The sequence below is a fragment of the Protopterus annectens genome, chromosome 6.part0 (assembly GCF_019279795.1).
Source record: "Protopterus annectens isolate FY-2018-M chromosome 6.part0, PAN1.0, whole genome shotgun sequence".
NCBI classification, from domain to species: domain Eukaryota; kingdom Metazoa; phylum Chordata; order Ceratodontiformes; family Protopteridae; genus Protopterus; species Protopterus annectens.
In genome coordinates this window covers 65,536,910-65,561,874 of record NC_056737.1, presented here as the reverse complement: position 1 = coordinate 65,561,874, position 24,965 = coordinate 65,536,910, and the positions used below count along the sequence as shown (strand labels likewise).

Here is a 24,965-nt window from a genome sequence, read left to right as displayed (position 1 = left end):
TTTGGAGCAGTGGATTTCAGCCTGTGTTACTTTGTGTGAAGGTTGGTTTCCATTTGTGTTTGGCTTTTCCAATTATTTTGTTGGGATGTGTGCATCTGATTTTGTCATCAGTTTATCCGCTGAAGATCTCTGGGATATGGAAGGAGACTCGAACATGGCAAGAACCCACATACACAAACATCTACTTTGTAAAGAAGGAATCTCAACAGGGTACAATCGAACCAGCTGCTACAAGGTGTTTTTTTTTTGAAGATATGCGATTACTAGTACTTCAGTAGCAATAAACTGGAAAGTCCTAGAGGCAAGGATAAGGGCAAGCAAATAGAGGAAAGAAGCCAAGTTAAGTTATAAGGTACTACTACTACTGCTGAAGCCTGTGGCCTGCAAATAAATGCAAATGTAGCAAAAGAAGGGAGGGGAAGCTACATTAAAGCATATAAAGTAGCTAGTCAGGTATGACGTTATATTTTAAGAGCAAGAATCACATGTTAATTTTGAGTTGGAAAGAAAGTTTGATGCCACAGGTACAAAGGTTATGGATTATATCAGAAATGGTGATTGAATGAAATGCCAGTACTTAAGCCTGCAGTCTGTTATTCCTATGTTTTCACTTCTCAGCTGTTCCCTCACGAGACCCTACCACTAAGAAAAACAGCACAGTGTAAATGAGCATCCATGTTTTTGGTTTTGCAATGTTCTTCTATAAACATAGCAATTTCATTTAAAAGCAGAGGAAAGTCTTTCAAATTTGTTAATCTAAATATCTGATAAGTTCGTTCTGATGTATTTTTTATGCATGACAATAAAAATTATTTCAAATCCCCAAAGCATAGTCTGCACCTTACTCTGCAATGGTAGCAGCTTCTCCATTTGCTTAAGGAGGCAATCAATAAGCTTATTAGCACAGACATGTCCTGCTATGGGTGCCTAGAGCTAAATTAGCTTTCCATGAGTGACTTGGGGGGGGGGGGTGATAAACTGCATTTGAAATGAAAAGATGAGATGAACCAGTTTTGGCATGCAAATGTAAGGTAATCTGGTAGTAATTGGCACAGCTATGTCAGAGAGAGTCACAAACGGGAGAGACTCAGGATAGGTCAGTATCCATTAAAGCAGGGTAGCGGAGATGTGGGAAAGGTTCTAGGAAATGACACATTATTTAGACTCCAGAATTTATGAAAACAAAGGCCTGGTAAATTCCTCAGCTATAAAATGGTAGCACATGAGAAAAGGTACAAAAGAAAATTAAGAGGAATAAAACAGAAGTAGCGACATAACAGTGACAAGAAAATGCACAAAGGAAAATGACAACAAGTAGGAACACAAAGTAACCATGCATGGGACCAGAAACAGTACTATAAAATAGAAGCAAAGTATAGGTGAAATGGTTAAATGGACAGAACAGCTAGGAGACAGAAGTTGTCATTTACATCTGTCATTTCATCAGTGCAAGCATTTTCTTTGTGCCCAAATATCGTCAAAAAGGGTTGTCTGGTTTCACAAAATATACCCGATTAAGATCATTGAATATTTAGCATATTTATTATTTTCATTTTACGAAGACTATTTAGCAAAAAGGAAGCCTTTCCCGAGGCAGATTACATATTTTTGTACACTCCATGCAGTTATCTTCAAAGTAAATAAGGTTAAGACTTGCTTTGTTCAGTGCTTTCATGGGTTCATGCCTGTGCCAATTTCTATAAACATATCCACACTCCATAAATGTTAGGCTGAATTTTATTCTATGACTCAGCATTAGTCAATGTACATTTCTTTGTTATGTGTTCACCATATATAACGTAGTGACCATTCAGTATTAAACCTTATGAAAATTTCTGATTCAAGAAGCTCCATTACCTTGACGGTTCAGAATTTTCATGATACGAAGTAGATAGTTTGTGCTGCAAATTTTACATGTCTTAAAAACTGTAACAATTCATTCATTTTCCCAAAAATATTTATTAGTTTATATTACATTTGACAAAGCAAAATAAACATATCATTGCTGTATTTGGGAGTACATGAAAATTGTAACAAAGAATGCATACAATTTAAGGAATGGGAGTGCTTTTTAAAGATTGCAAAGACTAGGGAATGTCACATTTACACTTCTCCATACAGCGTTGTCATGCTTTGGGAAAAAACATCCAACACTGCCTTCACAGATGTACGTGTCTCTCCTGCATAGTCTGGACATATCTCGGCCAAATAAACATCAATGACTTCGCAGATGTTCTACAACAGAAAAAGAAATGATCAATTGGAGGACTGCAACATTGTCTGTCTATAGGTTTACATTCAACAAAAAAGATACATTACTAGGCAAAACATTAGGTTCTGATAGGATTATTCAGATTGGCTTTTCACTTCTCCTATTCACTATTATTCCTGGTAAGGTTTGAGAATTTGGTGCAATACTTTATATAATACTAAATATTAGCTTATGTCCTTTCAATATGACCATGCGTCATTTGAGTCAGTTTATGTAGTTAAGTGACAAGAAAACATCCACTTTACATTAAATTAGAAAGACAGACCAAAGACATTAACTTTATGTGATTGTGTTTTTACTCACAGGTGAAGTAAACAAAATATACCAATACAAATATCCCACTGATTTCTTAGAATCAGTACTGCCCCCCCTTACATATAAGAAAATAGACGAAACAAAGTGCTGATATTTTTATATACTATAACTTTTATTTTATATACTGTACATACACCCACACACACACCAAGTACCCCTGAACACCAACAGTGAACAGTGAACAACTACAAACAAGGCCAACTGCTTCAGACCTTCAGTCACCTTCCTACTGAACATGCTAGCATTCAGCTCATTAAATAGAACAGCTATGGTTTGTCTTTTAACATCTCCCATAAACAATAGGATCATAAATATACTAACATTTTGACACCTGGTAGATTAAATGAGTGCGATTATTTTAGAAAGCCTGGATGACTGCTGTCTCACTTACTGATGTTCTTACATAGAAGTAATTAATTCCACTAAAATTGAATAGAATTCTTGTGTATAGATCTATACAATGCAAGTAAGTTATGTATTGTAAATGTAGGAGAACTCATTGCATTTTAAATATTAAACACTTACTAATCCAGGTACTAAATTAGCTATGTGTCATACCCAATTAATGTTTTAAATGCCAAGTGTAAATCGTTACCTGAATGGCCTGGAATTTGCCTGAAAATGATCTTCAAACTAACACACTAACTTACTTAACAAATGCAAATAAGGAAAACAAATACAATTATAGAACATAACATATTAACAAGAGCAGCACTGGACAAGGTGACCATTTTGTTACAGGACCTGAAGTGGGACACTTGAGGGCCACCCCGGGAAGCCAGGTCTGCAATCCCATTCTCCCAGCCCCCATGGGAGTGGAGATAGGGCCGCCACATCTCACACCGGGGCCAGAAGGTTGGCCTCTCATCCTTCACCTGGCACTGTGGGGATGCCACTTTGTGAATGGCACCACCCACAGGCCACATGCCAGGAGGCTCAAAGTGATGCACATTCACTGGCACCTGGCACCACAGGGGAGAGAAACTGAGGTGTGCCACAAAAAGTGCAGATATGAGGGGGACCTAGGACCATATCCACTGTGAGTTTGAAAGCCCTAGGTCCAAGGCAAAGATGAGAAATAGTGTCATGGAAGTCTGGATGAGGGACTGTCTGAGGCTTTGCAGCCGAACAGAGGTCCATGAGGCTGGGAAGTTCCCCTGAGAGACTCCAAGAGCAAGTGCAACACTGCGTGATTTGGCAGCAGTCAAGATATATATAACTCTGGAAATGTGCTCTCTCTCCTGGGTAGAAGTGGAAGCCTGGAGTGGGTCCATCCAAATGGAAGTCTGGAATGGAGAGAGTGAGAGAAAGGTGGTAAGTGACTGGGATGGGATAGCTCCCACCTGGGTGAGGGGGTACAGATCATGCCCTCTCTGGGACGGAAGTCTGGAAGGGGGAAGAGAGGCAGATAGTGGCAGGGCTAGGTGAGTTCCTACCTGGGTGAGGGGGGGGTGTCAGGCAAACCTCTCCTCAACAGAAGTCCTTAAGGGAGCGCTGGAGTGGACAGTAGCAAGGCCTGGAGAGCTCCTGCCTGGGTGAACAGGGTCAGAAACAGCTCACCTATGATAGAAGTCCTTAAGGGAGTGACTGGTGGACACTGGCAGGGCCTGGAGAGCTCCTGCCTGGGTGAACGGGGTCAGAAACAGCTCACCTATGATAGAAGTCCTTAAGGGAGTGTCTGGTGGACAGTGGCAGGTCCTGGAGAGCTCCTGCCTGGGTGAGCGGGGTCAGGCAGAGCTCCCCATGATGGAAGTCCTGGAGGAAGTGCCAGGGCAGATGGCAAAGGGGCCTGGAGAGCTCCTGCCGGGGCGAAGGCATCCAACTTCACCCCATAACAGACAGCATCCTTGAAATTTTCAAAATCCCCAGAGCTGCTCTGGATGGGAAAACAGGAGGACTCTGAAGCCTTCATGACAGCGCATTTGCCTCTCAGCAGCCGAGGGGAGATCTGGAGGGGTGGACAGGATTGTAGAGAAGCTCCCCTGAGGGAGTCTGAGGGCATGAGCAATCTGGGATGATTTGTCCCCAGACATGGGGAGCCGCAGCCGGGAAGGTCTCTTGGCCAGGTAAAAGGGGAGGCCTGTTGATAGAAGTCAGTAAGGGAGCACTGGGCAGATGGGTGTGGGGCCTGGAGAGCTCCTGCCTGGGTGAGTTGGGTCAGGCAGGCCACCCCACAACAGATGTCCTCGAGGTAGCGACTGACAGATGGTGACAGGGCTTAGAAGGCTTCTGCCAGGGCGATGGCATCCAACCTTACCCCATACTCAATGGAATCCCTGAAAAATCGGAAAGTCCCCAGAGCTGCTCAGGATGGGAAAGCAGGGCAACTGGCTGCCCCAGGAAACCAGGTCACCATTCAGACTGAGTGGTCTAAACTGGGACATTTTTGCATCCAATAGACAATGCTTGGAATTCTGGGACAGAGACTTCTAAGCTGGGAGTGTCCTGGAAAAAAACGATACAGTTGGTCACCTTGGCACTGGGCCAACATAACCATCTCAGTCAATGACACCATACTTGCATGCAAGAAATATGGGGGGCTTCACCCTCATTCCCACTTTATTATTCTCATTCCAGTGTCGCTATATCTTGAGAGAAAGATCAGCAGTAAAAAGCTGTCCACTTTTCTGGAGCTTATGTTGTCAGACAAAACTATTAGAGCCTGAACACAAACAAATTACACCTATAAGAACACATGAGCAATGGGCAATGACTGAGCTGTAAAGGTCAAGCAATTTAGATAAAGCAATGTTGTATCAGACAGTATTAGGCCTATAAAAAGAAAACATCAGAAGCATCTGCAAACTTAAAAGCTCTGGATAATAAAATTACATCTTACATTCAACCAAAACTATAATCCCTAGAAAATGTAATCCCTGGTGTAGGTAGCTATTATGAGCAAACACTAAGTTGCTTACAGGTCTGCTAATAAGGTTTAAACATTGAGCACAGTGAGTATACCCTTATAAGAAAGTTGTAATCATCTGCTACAATGCTAAGGCATGTGGATATAATGCAACACTGTTGTACAAAAGGGTAGTGAACTGATTAAGCCATCCAAGGGGGGTGGGTGGTCTTCCCCCCCTCACACCATGTAGTTAGATCCATTTTGGATGGCACAGTGGTGCAGCAGTAGCATTGTCGCCTCACAGCAAGAGGTTCTCTAGTTCGATTATCGGCTGAGGTGCCTTCTGTGCAGAGACTGCATGTCTTCCCTGCCTTCGTGTGGGTTTCCTCTGGGTGTCCGGTTTCCTTTCACATTACAAAGACATGCATCTGCAGCCTTTCTCCCCAGGCCTCTGCTGAAAATTGGCTATGTTCCAAGTCGGACTTTCCCGGTTAACAAATGTTAAATAAATAAATTTTGAATTGGCATCGCATTGCTGTCCATCACCATGGACTGCTGTTCTTCTGAGGTGTTGTCCTCAGGATGGCAGGTGAACAGTTTACTCCTGTCACAGGGTATTCCCAGTGCTTTGCCTGCAATAATCCTATAAACAAAGGACATTCAAGATCCATGGAAAGATACCCTATTTAAAGCACAGTACAACTCTAATGCCAGGTTGACAGACTGCCAGCATAGAAGCATATAGGTTCATAGGTTAATAGGTGTGTACTAGGCTAATGGCCCTAGAGCCTTTACAAGCCTAGCCCATAGGATTATCCTGTCACTGTGCCACTCAACTTTAGTTCCCAGTACCTCTGTCGAGTAGAGCCACTGGAGTGATCCATGGGGTGAATTTTCTATTTCCCATTCACTCATCAAGAAGTCTCTTGAAGAGGGCCAGTGAGGTGCACTGCTTGACATGTATGGAAAGTCTATTCCATAGCATGAACAGTCTCTGGGTTATGAACCTGTCTCTCCAGTGCATTCTGTTTGATTGTGGTAATGAGGTTGATGTCTCTGGAGCATGTGGTCACTCATCAAGAAGTCTCTTGAAGAGGGCCAGTGAGGTGCACTGCTTGACATGTATGGGAAGTCTAATCCATAGCATGGGCAGTCTCTGGGTTATGAACCTGTCTCTCCAGTATGTTCTGTTTGATTGTGGTAATGAGGTTGACGTCTCTGGAGCATGTGGTGCGGAGGGATTGGGATTTCTTTAGATGTAGCATTTCTAACAGAGCTGGGTCAGACATGACTTTATAAGTCAAGCTGAGATCACCTCTTAGTAGGCAATATGAGACAGAGAATAGTTGGAGTTAGAGTCGGTCCATATAGGACAAATTTTAAGGCCTAGGATTCTCTTTGTGAGGTACTTTTATGGCCTCTCCAGTTGTTACAGGTGTTCAGTGAGGTACACGCCAAATGGGACATTGTACTCTATGACTGGCCTAATGAGGGAAGAGTAGAAGGAGACAATGACCTCTTTCTTCCTGGATGCAAAACCCTTAGTAACAAGATGTGCCACATAAGACTTTCTGACCACAGTGGCAATGTGGTTGTCAAAAGACATGTTGCTGTCAACCTGAGTTCCCAGATCTCTTATAACACCTTCTGTGTTCAGTGTGGACTACCATCAATGTGGTAATTCATGGGAACTGGGTTTTTCCCAAAGGGAATGAAAACAACATTTTTTGGCATTGAGCTAAAGGCCATGGTTTTGACACCAGTCGTTGGTCTCAGTGAGGCCTTTCTGTAGGATGTCAACATCACTTGGGGAGTTAATATTATCTCCCAACTTGCAATTGTCTGTGAACTTTGTCAGCCAGGGTCATCTCCTGTTGGCCTGTACTTCAGAGATATAAACAAACAGGAGAGGACCCAGGAATGAACCTTGTGGGACTCCACTCGTGACTGGTCAGCAGTCTGACTTGGAGTCAGCTATTTTCACACTGTGGGTTCTACCTGTGAGTCAGTTTGCAACCCACTTAGTGATATAGGGGTTGATGCCTAGCTTAGTTAGTTTTTCTATGATTCCTGAGTGGGGAATGGTATCAAAGGCCTTGACCAGATCAAGGTAGCCTATATGAACCAACTTGCCTTCATCCACAGCTCTGGTGACTGACTCAAAGAAGTTCACCAAGATGAGCAGGCATGATCTACCCTTCACAAAACCAAACTGTGTGGGAGCCAGAGTTTGAAGATTCCCTAGATCCTTGTTTATTAGGTCCATGATGATGTGTTCCATAGCTTTGCATATCAGACTCGTCAGGCTAATGGGGGGGGGGGGTAGTTCCTAGGGTCTGTAGGTGCTCCTCCTTTATGGAGAGAGATGACTGTAGCAGTGCACCATTCAGAAGGGACAAAGCCTGAGGTGAGGCTGTGATTGAACAGGGCACACAGGTGAGGTGCCAGTTCACTCTGTAGTTCATGTAGAACACAGTCAGGGATATTGTCGGGTCCCGTAGAAACTGTATGCTTAGCCTTGAACAGTGTTATTTTAACCTGTACAGCAGTAATACTGGGTTGCCTGGTCATCTATTGGTATTGTAACTGGTGCTTGGGCGGGTAAAGTTGGCATTGAATCTGTCGGCCAGAATATTGGCACTGTCTGTAGGCTCAGTATAAGAGGTACCATTGTGCAGTAGCTCAGAGCAAATCTGGGTATTGCCATGGAGATTCTTTAACTACAGAAGACCTTGTGGTTGTCTTTACTATCTGCTGCAATTCTGTTTTCATAGCTAGCTTTAGAGGTTTTGATGAGGGATCTCAACATTTTGTTGAGGCTGATAAGGGAGTTTTTCCATTCTTGGGACTTCACCTTATTCTGCATCAGTTTTCTCCTTCTGTTGTAGAGTTTGTTTATGATTGGGGACCACCAGATTGGCTTCTTTTTTTGGAGGTGAACATCTTGGTTCTATTGTGCATGGCAAGATCCATGCATTTGTGTACGTGTTCGTACACCTCATTGGTGTATGATTCGGCAGTCATCCAACTATACTCCATCTGCATGGGTTCCATGAAGTTAGCCACCTCATTTTTTAGGAGCCCAAAGTTAGCTTTGGAGAAGTTTTTCATGGTGGTTACCTTTGCGGGTTTTGGGGGTGGGAGGGATGTGGATTTCCAAGGTGATTAGTTTGTGGTCAGATCTAAAAAGAGAGGAGGTGACTATTGGTGTAGAGCAACGGTCACCCATGTTAGTAATGACCAGGTCAAGGATGTTGCTACCTCTAGTGGGGGGGGTAAGAACGAGCTGGTTCAGAGTATTGGAATTAATGAATTCCAGGAAACATTGGGCAAGTGTATTGGTACATGAGTAGTTTTTCTAGTTAATGGAGGGGTAGTTGGAAGTTGCCCAGTATGAGAGTGTTAGGTTGGATTCTAACATTCTCCACGGTGCTTAGGAACATGGAGTATGGGTCTTGGGACATGGTTGGGGACCTATAGCAAGCTACGAGCTGAATCGCTGTCTTACCCAATGTTAGCTGCACCTGAAGTATCTCTGATGCATTATGTTGGGCTACCTGTCTGGAGGTGTGCGCATCCTTTATGAATATGGAAACACCACTGCCTTTGGAGCTTTGGTCCAAGTTCTAGGGCCAAAAGGTGTAGAATGAGTTATAGCCCAGTAGAGCAGGGGTGCTTTCTGCTGCCTTGAACCAGGTCTCTGTTATGGCACAAATGTCGATGTTCTCCATTTTAAGGACTGCTTCGAGTGAGTGCATTTTGAGATTTAGACTTCTAGCATTGAGCAGCATGACCTTCAGATTGCATGTTTGTAGCTGTTACGGTGGTAATTTGGTCATTGGAACACCGCCTAAAAAAGGCACTATAGGGGTGCAAGAGCCTTGGCCAGTATTTGGAAGCCCAGGGGTTACAGATGCAGGCCACCTCTGGCAAAGCATCGAGGTCTGTCATTCATGTCATCCCAGGCAGATACTGGATCCTCTTAAAATGACACCAGAAACTTACTCAATTGTTGAAATCAATCATTTTCTGCTTGTACTGTGGTATAATTCTGGGTGATGGTAGGATGTTGCTCAGGGCTAGGGTCATACCCACCTGGGCTACATAATCCGAGAGCTCCTCCATGTCTCTTTTCATATAATCCAGGGAGGTATGTCTCAGGTCATTCACACCCACATGTACAATGACAGAGTCATATCTGTACCTGTTGTTGAGGGACCCGAGTGCTTGCATTATGTGGTGGATCCTGGCGCCCGACAGGCAGCCGACTGTTACTTTTTCTTTATTCAACCTAGTGAGTGGGGCATCAGTGTGCCTCACTATCAAGTCACCTATGACTAGTGTGTTGGGCATGCTGTTTTGCCTTAGGGGCTTTGGTTGAGTTATGTCTCGTGATTAGTGTTGTGTTGTGGTGGTGAAGTGCATTTCTGCCTTGGAGGTCTCTGCTGTTTGGGTAAATTTTTATTGAGAGCCTCCACAAAGGTGGGTGTGGTTTGTGTTTTTATGTGAAGGGAGTGTGTTCTGGAAGGCTATGTGTTCCATGTTGTGTGGTGTAAGTGTTGACCTTCTCCACTTGACCAGCTATTCTGGTCTTAGCTGGAGAGTGCGTGGCTTCCATTTTGGATATAAGTGCATCTTCCGCAAGTCTGAGTGTTGGGAGGTAAGAGGAGAGGATTGTCAGTGTACATGAGGCAGTTGCTACATTGCCTCAGGATGCCCAAGTTCATCAAGTTAATAGGATAAAGCAGAGGGAACTGACCTTTAGACATGCCTGGAGGGGTGGGCATTAATAATAAGTACTGGAGCTGTTATTAGAATATATTTACATGCATGTGGCATGTACTGTATAAATACTATGTATGGCACTGTGCCAAAGCATAAGGTACATGAAAGGACAATGAATAAAGGATTAATCCATGACTCAGCTGCAGTAATCCCCTTCCTTTTTACCTGACCTTCCTCCTGCAGATTCATCTCATATCCTACCATAACATGAAGTAAAAATAAGACTCGTCTACTGTACAAGTGGTCATTGTTTTCTTCATAACAAAGCTCATGATAACTGGGGCAGTATTGGACATCTTATCTGTCCCCAATTTTGAGTATTGTACATCTTATCTGTCCCTGATTTTTGCCTCATTTTTGGCTGTTTTCTTCACATTTGATTTTCTGATAAATCACTAAGGATTACAGTCAATAAAGATAGCCATTAATGTTGCATGCTGCTCAGGAAATGAATTTTGATGCAAAACCTGTTTTATTAACTTTTTAAATGAATTTTAGTTATATTTAAAGATCGGTCCTTGACCCCCCCCCCCAAAAAAAAAAAAACACAATAGTTTTGTCTTTTTTCCAGACTTCTTGAGCAAAGCTGGTACTCCAGATAGTGAAAGCCATCAAAACGTGTGCACTGTATGCTCATCTTACACTCTTACCTTGCATTATGCATATTCAAATATCACCTGAAAGAAGGGATGCCTGACATTTTGACCCAAGCTAAAAGTACTTTTTCACCAACACATTTTTGATTTAATATGGTCATGCAAAAAGACAAACCTGTAGTAGTGATAAATGAAAGGGACTAACAATGCAAAATGAAAACAGAAGTAAAATCAGTTGTTAAATGATCAAATAAAAATTCTTACTTCAAATTCTTCCAGAGGGATTTTATGATTTTGGGAATGGGTCACTGCAAGTGGACGTAGTTCATTTGCAATGCCATCTCTCTGCTGCAGGGCTTTTCCTAATGCGGTAAACACAGTCTCTCCATGGTTTTTAAGCCCATCAGAGCCTCTCATCTCTGCTTCACTGGCAAGGTCTTTGAATTTGGGAAAGTGCTTTTGGCTATCTTTATTTTTCAAGAACAAGCTGCAATAAACAGTAGAACAAAAATAAATTCATTTTTTGTAATTGTTAACGTACAGAAACCAGTATAACACAAGTTAAAGTATATGACAAGTTAAAGTGTCACTATATTCCAGTTTGACCCTTTCCATATTTGCAGTGAAAACATAAGTGCTTTTAATTTTTTTTGTTAAAAAAACTTGGCTTAAGCTATGAGGTAATTAAGGCAAACTGAGCAGGAGTTCTCGCTTCTTCCTTTATAACCATGCAATGGAATGTGCATATCAACCCATTACATTCACTTAGAAGATAGCCAGGACTTGTTAACACTGCTGTTTTAACATACTATTTGCAGAAAACAAATTGACTCTCGGGTCTCCAAAGATACTCCCAAAAAAAAAAAATACACACTGCTCCATCTTCTTCATATTTCCATTTGCCACACTCAGTGACCTTTACTTTGTTACAGCTGATTAACACACTCACATTCCCACAGAAATATATAGAAGTTATCACTACTTTTTAACAGTCAGCCTCTTGGCTATAGTACAACACCGGCTCATATGCTCTGCACGGGACACCTGTACTGCCTACCACTTGTTATTACAGTTATAACTAAAGTAATTTCTGCATTTCTTTACATATTGCTCCTTTTACACATAGAACTCTTTACAGGGACAGTTCTCACCACATTATTTTTACTCCTTCCTCAGATGAGAGAGAACTAAAAGTGCAAAAATGAAAAGATTTGGATAAAATCATGGGAGGTGGTATGGGTTCTAAGGAGACAGGAGGGATTCTATTAGGGTTACTCTAGTGGTACAAAACATTAAACACCCAAAAGGGAGTAAAAAGAAGTGTCACACACTGGCTGGTGTCAGACTCATAATGTAACATGTCAGGATAGACACTACCTGCTTTTGACACAAGGAGACATGGAACTTCCTATAGCAAAGATTTTACTATCCAAGATCATCTTAGCTGCCTGTATACAGTCGAAAGGAAGGCAATAACTCCAAACAGACAGACCATGTGAAGCTAGTTTGTCTAATGGCAAACATGGATATAACTGATGGGAGCAGGTGGCAGAGATACAGACAAGATCTTGCCACTGTCCTCAGGCTGCATTGGGTAGGATTCATGCCAAGCTTGTGGATGGAACAGACTGGTAGAATACCATTTGTTTCTAGTTTGTTGGGGCTCATTGTCAGCCCTGTGCATCATCCTAAAGTACATGTTACCAGTAGCAGTCAGTTACAACTCACAGTATCACTTGCATTGCAGAAGTAGAGGTTGGCAATGCCTGCAGAAGCAAGAGTGAGGCAGAGTGGTTCAGGATCTTACATGGGATCACTCATGCAAACAGTATTGTTCATGCAGTAGGCATGATGTGTCAAGAATTCCCATACATTAACCAGCTGATTGTGAAATCAGCTCCTTAGAAATCAAAGTGGAGATACTCAAGCAGACACTGAAATGCGTCACATTTAGTCATCTACTGCTCATGACGTAACACTAGTGGGAACCATATGACTGGTGAAAAACAGGGTTAGGGCCTCCTTTATCTCATTTCTGTTGAGGGTCATGAGGATCTTCGAGAGTTTATATACCAAACTGTTAGTACCCTGTTCTGTCTCCCCCTCCCCATGGAAAGCCAGTTGCATGCTGGACTGTGGCCCCTACCACAGTTTCCTTCCCTCTAAGGTTCAGAATGAAGCTGGTCTCAAACAGATATTGAAACCAATGTTCAGAATAGGCAATCACTTACTTTTATGCAGGATCACATAAGAGCCATTTTCTCTCTCCATGAGGTGATTTTCTGGTCTTGGGTGATAAGATATAAGGAATGTCAAGTCAGAAGATTTGGCAGTTGCAGGCCAAGCTACATGTGGTGTGAGACATTAAGTACACAAGAGTGATACTTCCTGACTAAACCATTGCAAACAGAACATATTGTGATAGACTGTGATGACCACAAGGTCCAAAGCCTAAAACTAGTACAGAATGAATGATGACTTCCATAACCTGGTAACGGTGATAAGTACTACACTAAGTTGGCACACAAAAAAAAATGGTTATTCAAACCTATGCATTATAAGCAGCAGTAAAAGAACTAAAATTTGCTTGTAAAGTTCTTTTACTGCTGCTTATAATGCATAGGTTTGAATAAACGTTTTTTGTGTGTCATCTTGGTGCAGTTTTTCTGTTTTTGACTTATATATTTTCTGCACCTTGATTTTACCTCTAGCCGTTTTTATTCTTCACAACGGAGATAAGTAGGTACTTAAAGTTAGCAAAGAGGGCAGTGGCACAAGGCACTCTATTTACCAGTTTTGCACAGTATGACTTGGCTTATGGCAAAACAAGCAAATCGTTTACCAAGGTTAATGAGCAGAACAATTAACGCAAAAGGTGAAAAATAATAAATGGGAAAGTTTAAAGGATCAGATAGCAGTTTGCTGCACACTACATCAGATAAGTTTAGTTACCAGCTGACAACATGTCACTTTTACAAAGCTCCCTTATCCACCCCTGACCCATTGCATGCATTTATTAAGAATCTCATTTGATAATGTGAGTATAAGTGTGAGTGTGTTTGGAGTAGGGTTTATCTTACAATTTCAGCTAGAGTTGTAAGGCTTCTGCCACTCAGACACAAGATTCATGTCAGCTGTCGAGGATAAGTAATCCCAGGAAGGAATTCTCTCTGGTTAGGCGTACATACAAAGATGTGAACTGGCGAGGGAGGTGGAGATGTGTCACCTTCTGCAGGCTCACAAAACACTGCAGTTTACAGACTGGTGCTTATATCCTGGGAACCCAAGATAAAAGGAAAAAATGCCCTTCCCCCACTAGAAGTGCACACAAACACAGAAGTGCACACAAATCCTTTACTCCACAATATTGGGAAGAGGTTACCTGGGAGAATGGTACAAAATCCCATTCTTAACAGGGGCACAAATGCTGCAGTTAAAAGTTATGGAGTTTCATGATAAAGAAGCACAGTTCAAATGCAGAGCCAGTGAAATGAAGTAACTACATCACTTGGAATGTTATACATCAGGAGGAGTGACTTTATTTAGGTTATTACATCACTTGGTGTACATGGAATGCTGTACAGAGAAGGAATGGCTTTACAGTTATGTATAGCATTCCAAGTGATGTAGTAACCTGAGAATCTGCCCTTTGCTTGCACTCTGTTTACCTGGCATCCCCAGACCTCCAAATGGGCATGTCAGGATTGCGGCAGACAAACCTTAGGAACTACCGACAGCCTCCAGTCCCTTAAGGGGACTTATTTGCTTGGGTGGTGGTGCATACGGACAGAAGGAAAAGGTTTAAAGTTAGAGTGGTCTCATTATGGAAATGTTTCATTACTTCAAAAGCTATTACAAGAAGTTAAACACCTCACCATTTACTTTCACTTTAAAATACTATTTACTTTTACTTTAAAATATTATGAATCATTAAAAAAAGATGTCAGTATAAGAGTCTCCTTGTGGTAGGAGGCACCACATTTCTTGTCCTCTCTGATCTCCATGTTACTGTTGTGTCTTTCGGCTTTTCCTGGTTAGGGGTCGCCACAGCGGAATTCTGGTCCGCTAATGATTGGTAGTAGATTTTTACATGCCGAGTTGCCAGCTCTGACGCACAACCTTCAATAAAGGTACGCCCATTCACGCATGTCTCCACACAGAAGATGCTTTAGCTGAGAATCAAACAGGACAACATCTTACTGTGAGGCGACAATGCTACCACAGCACCACCACCGCAGCCTGATCTCCACGTTACTCATTTCTGAAATAATTGGACAAGAACACCCCCCATGAAAGCAGGCTTCAAGACATAAAACTGAAGATGCAACACAGAAACAAGCAGATTTTATCTGTGACCTCTTTCTTCCCACCCTTTAACTTGTAACAGAAACCATACACTCAGGTTCACAATACACCCAATTTCCTCTTTCAATGAGTGAGTGCTAAGCTTCAAGAGCATTTCCTCCTGACTGCAGCCCTAAACTATTTTTTGACAGTTGATCAACCTCATCTGTTAAGGTAGGATCGCTAGGATGGGACAGGTCCAATTCATAAGGATGTCAACACTTCTGCTACAATCCATCTTGGCTAGAATTGCTACTTGCCTTTCACACAGATTATAATTTAGTACCTGCACCTCTTTTCTTCTTCAGGTGATTGCACATGTAAAGGATGTCATGTTTTCAGATTTACAGTTTTGCTTTTCTTTCAATTAAAAAAATCTAAGCTATCACCCATTAGCTAGTTTGTAAACGCCAACACATTTGATCATCATTTCATTAAATTAAAAGAAAAAAATACATACAACAATCCAGAAAAAAATGGGCTGGACTTCTAGCCTCTCAACAAGGAGCAGAGCTAATCCCAGCACTAAAAAGGGCTGTAGAGAAGTGGCTAGGAAGAGGGCTAGTCTAGAAAGCATCCAAGCTAGATGGCTAGTTTAACGGTCCTTCAGTAATAACCCCCACACACACATAGTTTCCCCATACTTCCTACCAGCACAAGTATCCTCAACACTCTTGTGTGTTTCATTCTGTCAGACGGGTATAATCTTCCCGTTCTTGCTTGTATTTTGCTGCTATATGTCAGTACTATAAACTTAACCCCTTTAATCCTCACATCTCAGATGTCTATTTCTTCTCTTCTGCAGAATCCACAAAGTTGCCATAAATGCACTTGGATTCATAAATTTATAGGTACTTACTAGGCTATTGATTTGTGAGAATCTTAACAAGCCTGGCCAATATTCCCATGGTAGTTTTTAGCATTTATATTTTGCATAAAAATAACCCAGAGGTGGTCAGAACAAGGAAACATTGACTCACAAAATTCCATGCTTCAACCACCAGATTTCATTATTCCATTTATGGAATGGTCTTTGTCCAGACTACAGTTCCCACATATTGCACTTCAATCTTCCCTTTCATAAGAGTGCCCGTCCCCTCTTTCTGGGTTGTTTGGATAATTCATCAATGTTCTCTGACAGTGCATTTCTACTTCAGCCAACATTATTAATTCTATGCATCCTTTGAGTTACCATGCCTTCTTTCTGAACTCCTTTGCAGTTCCTTCCCTCACACTCTAAAGTGACAGACTATTTCGCATCTAAGCAGTTTGGAAAGAACACAACTAGACGGGTAGAACAAGAAGATAGATGTTGGAGGTGAGGTGGGGAACAGAGCAAGTTTAAAAATCAGAATATAATCAATTCTTAAAATGAAAAGACACTAAGAATGTGCTTTTACTTGCAGACTAAATTGTTAATGGCCCCATCAACAAAAGTCCAAGCCAAATATCATAAATATTTCTCATAAATTACACATATATCCCCATGTCACAACCCTCCTTCAACAAAAAAGGGACACGTGCAACATTCGAACGTAAAACTAGAAGATCAGAATGCAAGTGCAGCATTGATTTTAATGTTTACAATAGCAAAGCCTCGTAATTGTGCATTTATAATGAAGGTGGTGCTGCGGTAGCGTTGTCGCCTCACAGTAAGACGCTGTCCTGTTCGATTCTCAGTTAGAGCGTCTTCTGTGTGGAGACATGCGTGAATGGTCGTACCTTCGTTAAAGGTTATGCGTCAGAGCTGACAACTCGGCACGTAAAAATCTACTTACAATCAGTAGCGGACCGGAGTTCCGCTATAGCGACCCCTAACTGGGAAAAGCCGAAAGACGCAACAACAATAGCAAGTTTCATAGAGCAGTGGGGGAAAATTCTCTTCCGACAACGCAGAAGATTTCTGATTGACAAAATCAGTGCTACGTCTCATGCTATATCAGATGAGAGAAAAAGAAGTGCACAAACTTAATTTGATTCATGTGTACCACACCTCCCCTTCTCATTCAGGCCTTCAGAAACAAGAAAAGCAATTTGTCACAGCTTAGCCAAGGTAAAAAAAATAAAATACATGCATACGTATTTAATTATTGTCTGCACTTCAGGCTGTTCAGATAATTAAACCGTTATTATGATCCCTTTCAGAACACACACTCACACAGAGTTTACCCTTTTACTCCATGTCATATGTCCATCCTGCACATTAGTTCATTTTCCAGAGCAATTACATTGTAGAAAAAAGAAAAACATCTAGAGGCAAATGATTTTTCATCACACATACATATAATGCAGACAGCAGTTAAGTAACATATCAGCTGTGTTTTAAAACAAAATTACAAAATATTTATTTAATGAACAACATATCCTGAAAGGTAAAAGTAAAACTACATAACAAAAAAAAAAAAATTACCGAACTAAAGCTTCATGACCATGTTTCTTAAGGTCACCCGCAACATGTGCTTCCCAGAATTTCAAGGTAGTATCCCACTGTGCAGCTGATGCCATTGTTGAAATCACAGAGAGGTCTTCTTACACAGGTAAAACAGAACTTCTTTGCTGCAACTGGAAAACTAATGAGAAACTGAGGGGTTTTATCTGCTTCCCCCCCTTTCTTTTCCACAGCATCCTACCTGCCAATCAGAATTTTGCCATCAATGAGAGGGGCTGGGCTGGGGTGGAAGTTGCAGCACCTACTTTGGATAGGGGTGTGTGTGTGTGTGTGTGTGTGTGTGTGTGTGTGTGTGTGTGTATGACACTGACAGAGAGACTGTGAGCATGTGAATGCATGTGTGTGTGTCTGTGTGTGTGCATGTGTATGTTTATGTACCTTTGAATGCATTTACTGCTCTGCTGAAATAGAAATCAAGCCAAGGTCAACACACTTTTATGTAATTTTTTGTATTCATTTATTTGCTGACTGGTAAGTACACTTAAAGACTTGACCCAAAAGACACATTTAAGTCATGACCTTAAGAATAACAGAAGAAACTGAAACAGAGTTATGGGATAAATCAGTTATGAATACAAAGGTGACCTCTAATTTAGATCAGGTTATGATGTTTTCAAAACTTGCACTGGTAAAGGAGTATAAACTGGAACTAGAACTTCAAATAAACTTAAGTCCCTCTTTGAGAGTAACAGAACTTGCATTTATGACTTATTTTGCAATCTGAAGAGGGATAGATGAATAACAGGCATCCAAATTGTGACTATGGACTCTTCATTTTCAGTAGATGGGATGAGAACAACTGTTTTATTAATATTTTTTTAAATGTAGCCTATCATCCTGTACCTTAATGTTCCTGTATAACTTTTCCATTCATTCTGTGTCAAACATTTAATCTGCAGACTTTCAGAAAGATACCAGGAAGCTGTTAAGTGAACTTAAACAGCATTAAGGAAAATATGTCACACATCCCATGGTCTACTGCATCAATTTGCTTGTCTCATACAATGATGAAGGGTTCCTGGCTGCATGTCCTTGAAGAAGTGATCGTGAAAGTCACTTGCTCACACTTGTAAGCATACCTCTCAACTGTCCAAATTTTCTCAGAATGTACAGATTTTTGCCTCATATTTTGATCTGCTCCTCATAAAATTTGTGGTTGCCTGGCAAATCATTGAGGATTTAAGTCATTAAATAATAATAATAATAATTACAGACATTTGAGTTTCAGACTTCGTATCTGTTAGAAAACACATAATAATGCAAACCTATTATTCTAGTAACTGTCTAAGTTTATAGGAATAATATTTAAAATTTGACCCTATTTTTGGCAACCCCCCCCCCCCCCCAATATTTCTGGCTTTGTCCAGATTTCTTGTGCTGAGAGGTTGAGAGTGAAAAAAGTGATTGCTCAGGAATGACATGCAGTTTTTGAGGGCTGTCTCCTTTCACCAATGTTGTGTGAGTATGGATTTTGGTATCTATACATCTGAGGAGCTAAAGGTCTCTTCTCCAAGGGATGGGCAGCAAAGAGTTTTTCATGTTTTCTCTTTAGATATAATGTCACTGGCAGCTTTTGAGATTTATGAACTATGCATTTGTGATCAGAGTACAGATACAAGGTTTTGTAACAGAAGCTATGATATATTTTAACTTACATTAAAAAGGGATTTAATTATTTTTACATATACTTTAAGTAGTAAAATAATTCTAAATGCAGCATATCATGACATCACAAGGTAAGGGATGTGGGCAATGACAGTAATAATGCAGATATAGTGAATATGTATTTCTGTTAATTTCTGCAAAAAGTAGTGATGGTGAGCATTATAGCAAATAAAATAAATGTTCAGCATGATAGAGTGGATAGTGCTATATCTACTCAAGAACTGGTTCTGAATAAACTCATAAAAATAAAGGTGGACAAAGCAATTTTTCCAGATGAAATCTGCTGCAGAATTTGAAAAGAACTGGTTACAACTAGTAGTATGTGTGCTCACTGTCACTAACAAATGATAACAAGATGGGTAACACATGAATACTACAGAAAGACAGGTATGATTCCATTTCACAAACATGAAAAGTAGGGAAGAGCAGAAAAACTACAGACCAGTTCATTTGGCTTCCATAGTTGGAAAACTGATAAAAGCACTTATAGCAGACAATGATTGGGTACAGGAAAGTCATGTCTGACGCCTATCTTTGGCTGGTTCCTCAAAATATTAAACAAGTGAGGAACTGTGGAATCTAGTGATTTTATATTTGCATTTCATATAATCTTACGCAAAAGATAACATGCATGTGGTTTGCGACATGACTAGAAAATAGTACACAGAAGGCAACAGTACTAAAGAAAAGGAAGTTGCAAATCTTCTGCCAGTTGACTAATTTCTGGGTCAAATCCATTTTATTGGCTATATGAATGACAGAGCTAGAGGTCCTAGAGTAAATATATGGGTCTTTGTAGATGACCCAGACATCTACAACAAGATGAATGCAGAACTTAAGCTGGACTTATTGAGACGGGGCATTGCTTTAGATAATGGGACACATGCCTGGAACCTTAATTCATTATAAGAAGCACAAGTTAATGTCCATGATTAATTAAAATACAGAAAAAATACTACAAAAGTGGAGATAAAATCATAACAATAGAAATGGAAACAGAGCTTGACATACTTATAGCAGGTGATCTAAAGGTGGAAAGATTTCTCAGTGTTAGTGATTCAGCAAGCTGCACACTCACATATAGGACCAGGTAGATACGAAGACTGCGGGTTCTAGTCTCTACATCAGATGCTGGTATTTATCTACAACATTGTGTGGACGTTGGTACTAAATTACTGAGCTGCCTGCCTTCAAATGGCATGTTAAACTTAGATATTATTGTCATGAAATGGTGGTAGCTAAGGTGAATGTCCTAGATACTTTGGCACTTTATAAAAATTACTATGGACAGCTTTTTTGGAAAAATGTATTCCAGTCTGTATAAATATCAGCTCATGGTTAACCTGAAATCAAGCTGCAGATACAGTGGTACTAATTTAGTGAACAAAAATGTAGAAGAAAAGTAACCCAATGTTGGAAAGCAGAAAGAAAAGTGTGTGAAGGGGAGGGAATCAGGAATGCACAGAACAGTGACATAGTCTAAAACTAGGAGGAGACTCAAATGCATGCAAATCAATCTTTTTTTTTTTTCCACAGAGAGGGTCATAGATGTAAGAAATGGCCATTATTATGAAGGTGGGAAATCCAGATCAGAAGGCAAGGGAGAGAAATAAAGTAGTACTAGTAGATGTAGGAATAATATAAGTTAACAAGGAACCGATGTTTATTTTTTAGGTAGCATAGCAGACCCTACATTTTTTGATACTTATACTATTACAGTTGCAGGTATTGTGAAGTCATCTTGTAACAAATGCACACTTTTGATACATTATGTATTTGATCTCATTTTAGAGATAGGAGAAGTTAATATTACTCAATTTTATTCACTCTTGGATGTCACATGTTTTTCAGTGCAGCACAGAATGTCAGATATGCAAAAATTACTCATCTAATTAGAAAAAAAAAAATCACTTATGGTTGTGGGAGAAAGACAGGGAATGGACAGACTGGTAGTCTCCTGACAACTTTGCATTCCCAGACCAACTTGTCAGCAATTCCTTAGTTCCTTTGAAACATGTCAGATTACTTAACTGAACAGAATGCTCAAAGAAAACATTGTGGGTCAGATTATAATCAGAGGAACCTCAAAACACACTCCTTGAAGACTATTTCAGATGCTCTAAAATTATGATTTTCTTTTCCTTAGGTTTTATTGTCTATTAGACTACTTCATTTGATAAAATGGAATGCATGGGACTGAAAACATAGTTAAAGGGAGTGGTGTCTGTGTGTGTGTGTGTGTGTGTGTGTGTGTGTGTGTGTGTGTGTGTGTGTGTGTGTGTGTGTGTGTGTGTGTGTGTGTGTGTGTCTGTGTTTGTGTGTCTGTGTGTGTGTGTGTGTCTGTCTGAGAAGTTTATTGTCTGTTAGACTATTTCATTTGATAAAATTAAATGCATGGGACTGAAAACATGGTTTAATGGGAATGGTGAGTGTATGGTGTGACAGACCTCTTAAGTGTCCAGATTTTCTCAGAATTTTTGATTCATATTTTTAGTCTGTTCTAGATAAAATTTGTGTTTTCTGATAAATTAATGAAAATTCAAGTCACTAAATAATGTCATACATTTCAGTTTTGTGCTTTACATCATTCAGAAAATGTATTTTAATGCAAGGTCTGTTATTTTAGCAACTGTCCAAGTTTATAAGAGCAATATTTAAAATATATCCCAGTTTTGGGCCTTATCCCCTCATTATATTTTGCCTTTGTCCACATTTCTTGTGCACAGAGGTTGAGAGGTATGCAGTGGATATTCTAACTTACACAATGAATTACAGAGAGGATTCAAAAACTTCAGGCCAGGAGGAATGAAAAATATGTACTGATGACTGGACTTCATCAGTAGAACTAATATTTTAATACATGATTTGAGATTAAATATTTACAAGCAGGGGCCTGGAAGATGAACTATTTACAAGCTGCTTCTGTCCATTAGGTGCCAGACCAGAGATGAATTTCCAACTACACAAGTTACTGTTGAATTAGGTTAGGGAGTAACTGCTTCACTTGGATGTGGAGTCTGTTCCAGAGATAGGGTAGTCTCTGGGATACATGCCTCTCTCGCCAGCAGGTCTTATTTATATCACAGACAAGGTTTAAGTGTTTAGAATTGGTAATTCTGATGCTGTTGTTTTGCAGATATGCAGGCAGTCCATCAAGGAGGAGTCTGATAATGCTTTTTATAACAGGCATAGATCTCTCCTCAACAGCCTGTAGGAGACAGAATACATCAATAGGGCCTTGAGGCAGTCTGCCATGAACATGTTACTTATGTCCTGTATTCTTTTAGTGAGGAACCTTTGTGGATGTTCAAATTGTTGGAATTGCCTGGTTAGGTACATATCAAAGGAGGCATTGTATTTAGTGATAGGTCAGGGGAATACTAAATACAGTGGAACAATGGCTTACTTGGACCTAGATGCCATAACTCTGCTTATAAGTTGCACAACATCGAATGAGTTGCTCATGGCTGTAGACCCGTGATTCTCAAAGGCTAGATTACTATCTATGTATGTCCCCAATTCCCTGACTACTGGGTCATCTGTTTGGGGTGTGTTGCCAATATGTTAGTTACCAGGGATGGATAACATCCTGAAGGGTTCTATTATGCATTTCTTGGCATTTAATTTTAGTCCATGGCTCAGATAGCAATTATTGGCCTGTGTCAGCCCTTCCTGGAGAACATTTGTGTTTGTGTGAAATTATATGGCTGGTCCTAATTTGCAATCATCTGCAAATTTAGTCAGCTAGAGGCCATTGACTTTGGCCTTGACTTCAAAGAAGTAAATGCCAAAAAGCAGCAGTCCCAGGACTGATCCCTGAGGGACTCTGCTAGTGACTGGCCTCTTGATTGAGGTGGACTCCACAGTTCAACTTCCTGTTTCCTATCTATGAGCCAGCTGGCTATACACTGGGTGACACTAGGGTTTATACCTAACCTCTTGAGTTTGTCAACATTGCCTGAGTGGGGTACTGTGTCAAATGCCTTTGCCAGGTCAAGGTAGTCAGTGTAAACTGTTTTGCTATCATCCATTGCTTTGGTGATCTTCTCAAAAAGTCCACCAGGTTGTGTAGGCATGACCTGCCCTTGATACAACCAAATTGAATCGAGTCCAGTGTCTGGAGGTTTCCTATGTCATTACTGATAATTTTCATGATAATTCTTTCCATGGCTTTGTATTTGAGCGTAATGAGACTTATGGGTCTGTAGTTTCCAGGGTATGTAGATGACCCACCTTTTTGTAGAGGGATGACTGCTGCTATCCCCCATTCATGAGGCACAAAGCCTGTTTAGAGGCTACAATTAAACAGCAATTCCAGAGGTCCTGACAGGTCATGTTTCATGCTGTTTAGAAGGCATGCTGAGATATTGTCTGGGCCCACAAATATAGTGGTCTTGGCTTTAGAGAGACCATTAAGGACTTGTTCCCTATGATAGTAGGGACAGTTATATTTGATGGTATTTCCTGAGGGAAGGCTACGGGGGAGAGAGGGGTAAAGCTGGAGCTGAATGTGTCAGCCAGTAGGTTTGCTATATCTTCTTGCTTTTTTAATTTCTTTAAGTCTTTTGAGTTTCTAATACCAAATTAAGTCAAAGTAAAATTAAAGTTCATGAAACTGGTATTGTTTCAATCTCTGATGATATTCAAAAGTGCTCTTTGCAGTACCTGCAATGTGCCCAGAATTGACTCCTTCAGCAGTTCATACAGAGTTACACGTATCGGTAGCATATCTAAATAAGACTGTAAATTCTTTTTTATGAGACCAATTGCTCACAATACTATTATTGGAACTGTCTGGGCATTCTTGTTCCACATTGCCATTGTTTTTTTCCTGAAAAACTGGGTATTTTATGACTTTATGTCTCTCTGTACATAAGACACGTTAATCACTTTATCATTGGGTGTAGCAATTTCAATGATCAATGCTACTTTTGTCTTCTTTTCATGGACTACTATATCTGGTTTTCTCTTATCTATTTTTTGAACTGTTGGTAATGGGTGATCCCATGTGATATAGACTTCATCATTGTCTATAATGCATTGTGGCTCATTTTTTTCCCAATGCTTATCATCTACTTCAATACTGTAATGTTTGCATAATCCCCAGTGCAAAAATCTTGTCACATTATTATACCTTTCAATTTACAGGTCCTCTGCCATTAGTGTATTACACCCAACAACAAGATTTGTGACTGTTTCCAATTCTATTTTAGAAAACCTTGTTTCTCTGACATCTTCAATGAGCTTTGTAAATCAATGTGTATGTAGTCCACTATCCTGGGTCACCAATATTAACCTTTTGTCTTTTGGTTTAAATTCACCTCTCCTTAACCATTCCTGTGTCAGTTCCTGATCAACACAAGGTTGTTTTAGGACTTTTCTGTACTTGAAACTATATTTATGCCTTTTCCACATTTCTTGCCTTCTCATCTGATCCTTCACCTTATATTCTTTCTTTTGTTTTTTTTGGCACATTCAGTTGCTGCCAGATTTTTGTCTTCTTCTGGTTTGACTTACATTCCCACTTGTCACTGATATGCTTCTGCCAGACTAAGCAGGAAGGTCATCTTAGACTTGTTCTCCTTATGTTTTTAAATTTTCACTATGTTTGCATCTTGTGAGGTCAACAGATATGTATGCAGCACTACAATTGCAGATCTATACATGTAATCAATTTCAAAGAGCCCCTTC

The 24,965-nt window shown here is 40.4% G+C and overlaps 1 protein-coding gene across 1 annotated transcript; it reads right to left on the bottom strand.

Moving 5' to 3' along the window:
* Positions 1-1,939: 1,939 nt before the first annotated feature.
* On the bottom strand, positions 1,940-17,736 carry LOC122804164 (myoglobin-like). Its single transcript, XM_044073854.1, has 3 exons — positions 17,571-17,736; positions 11,081-11,303; positions 1,940-2,235 (listed from the first exon to the last, which is right to left on the bottom strand). The coding sequence occupies exons 1-3, from the start codon at positions 17,663-17,665 to the stop codon at positions 2,104-2,106; spliced, it is 450 nt and encodes a 149-aa protein (XP_043929789.1). The 5' UTR covers positions 17,666-17,736; the 3' UTR covers positions 1,940-2,103.
* Between the last annotated feature and the right edge of the window lie 7,229 nt (positions 17,737-24,965).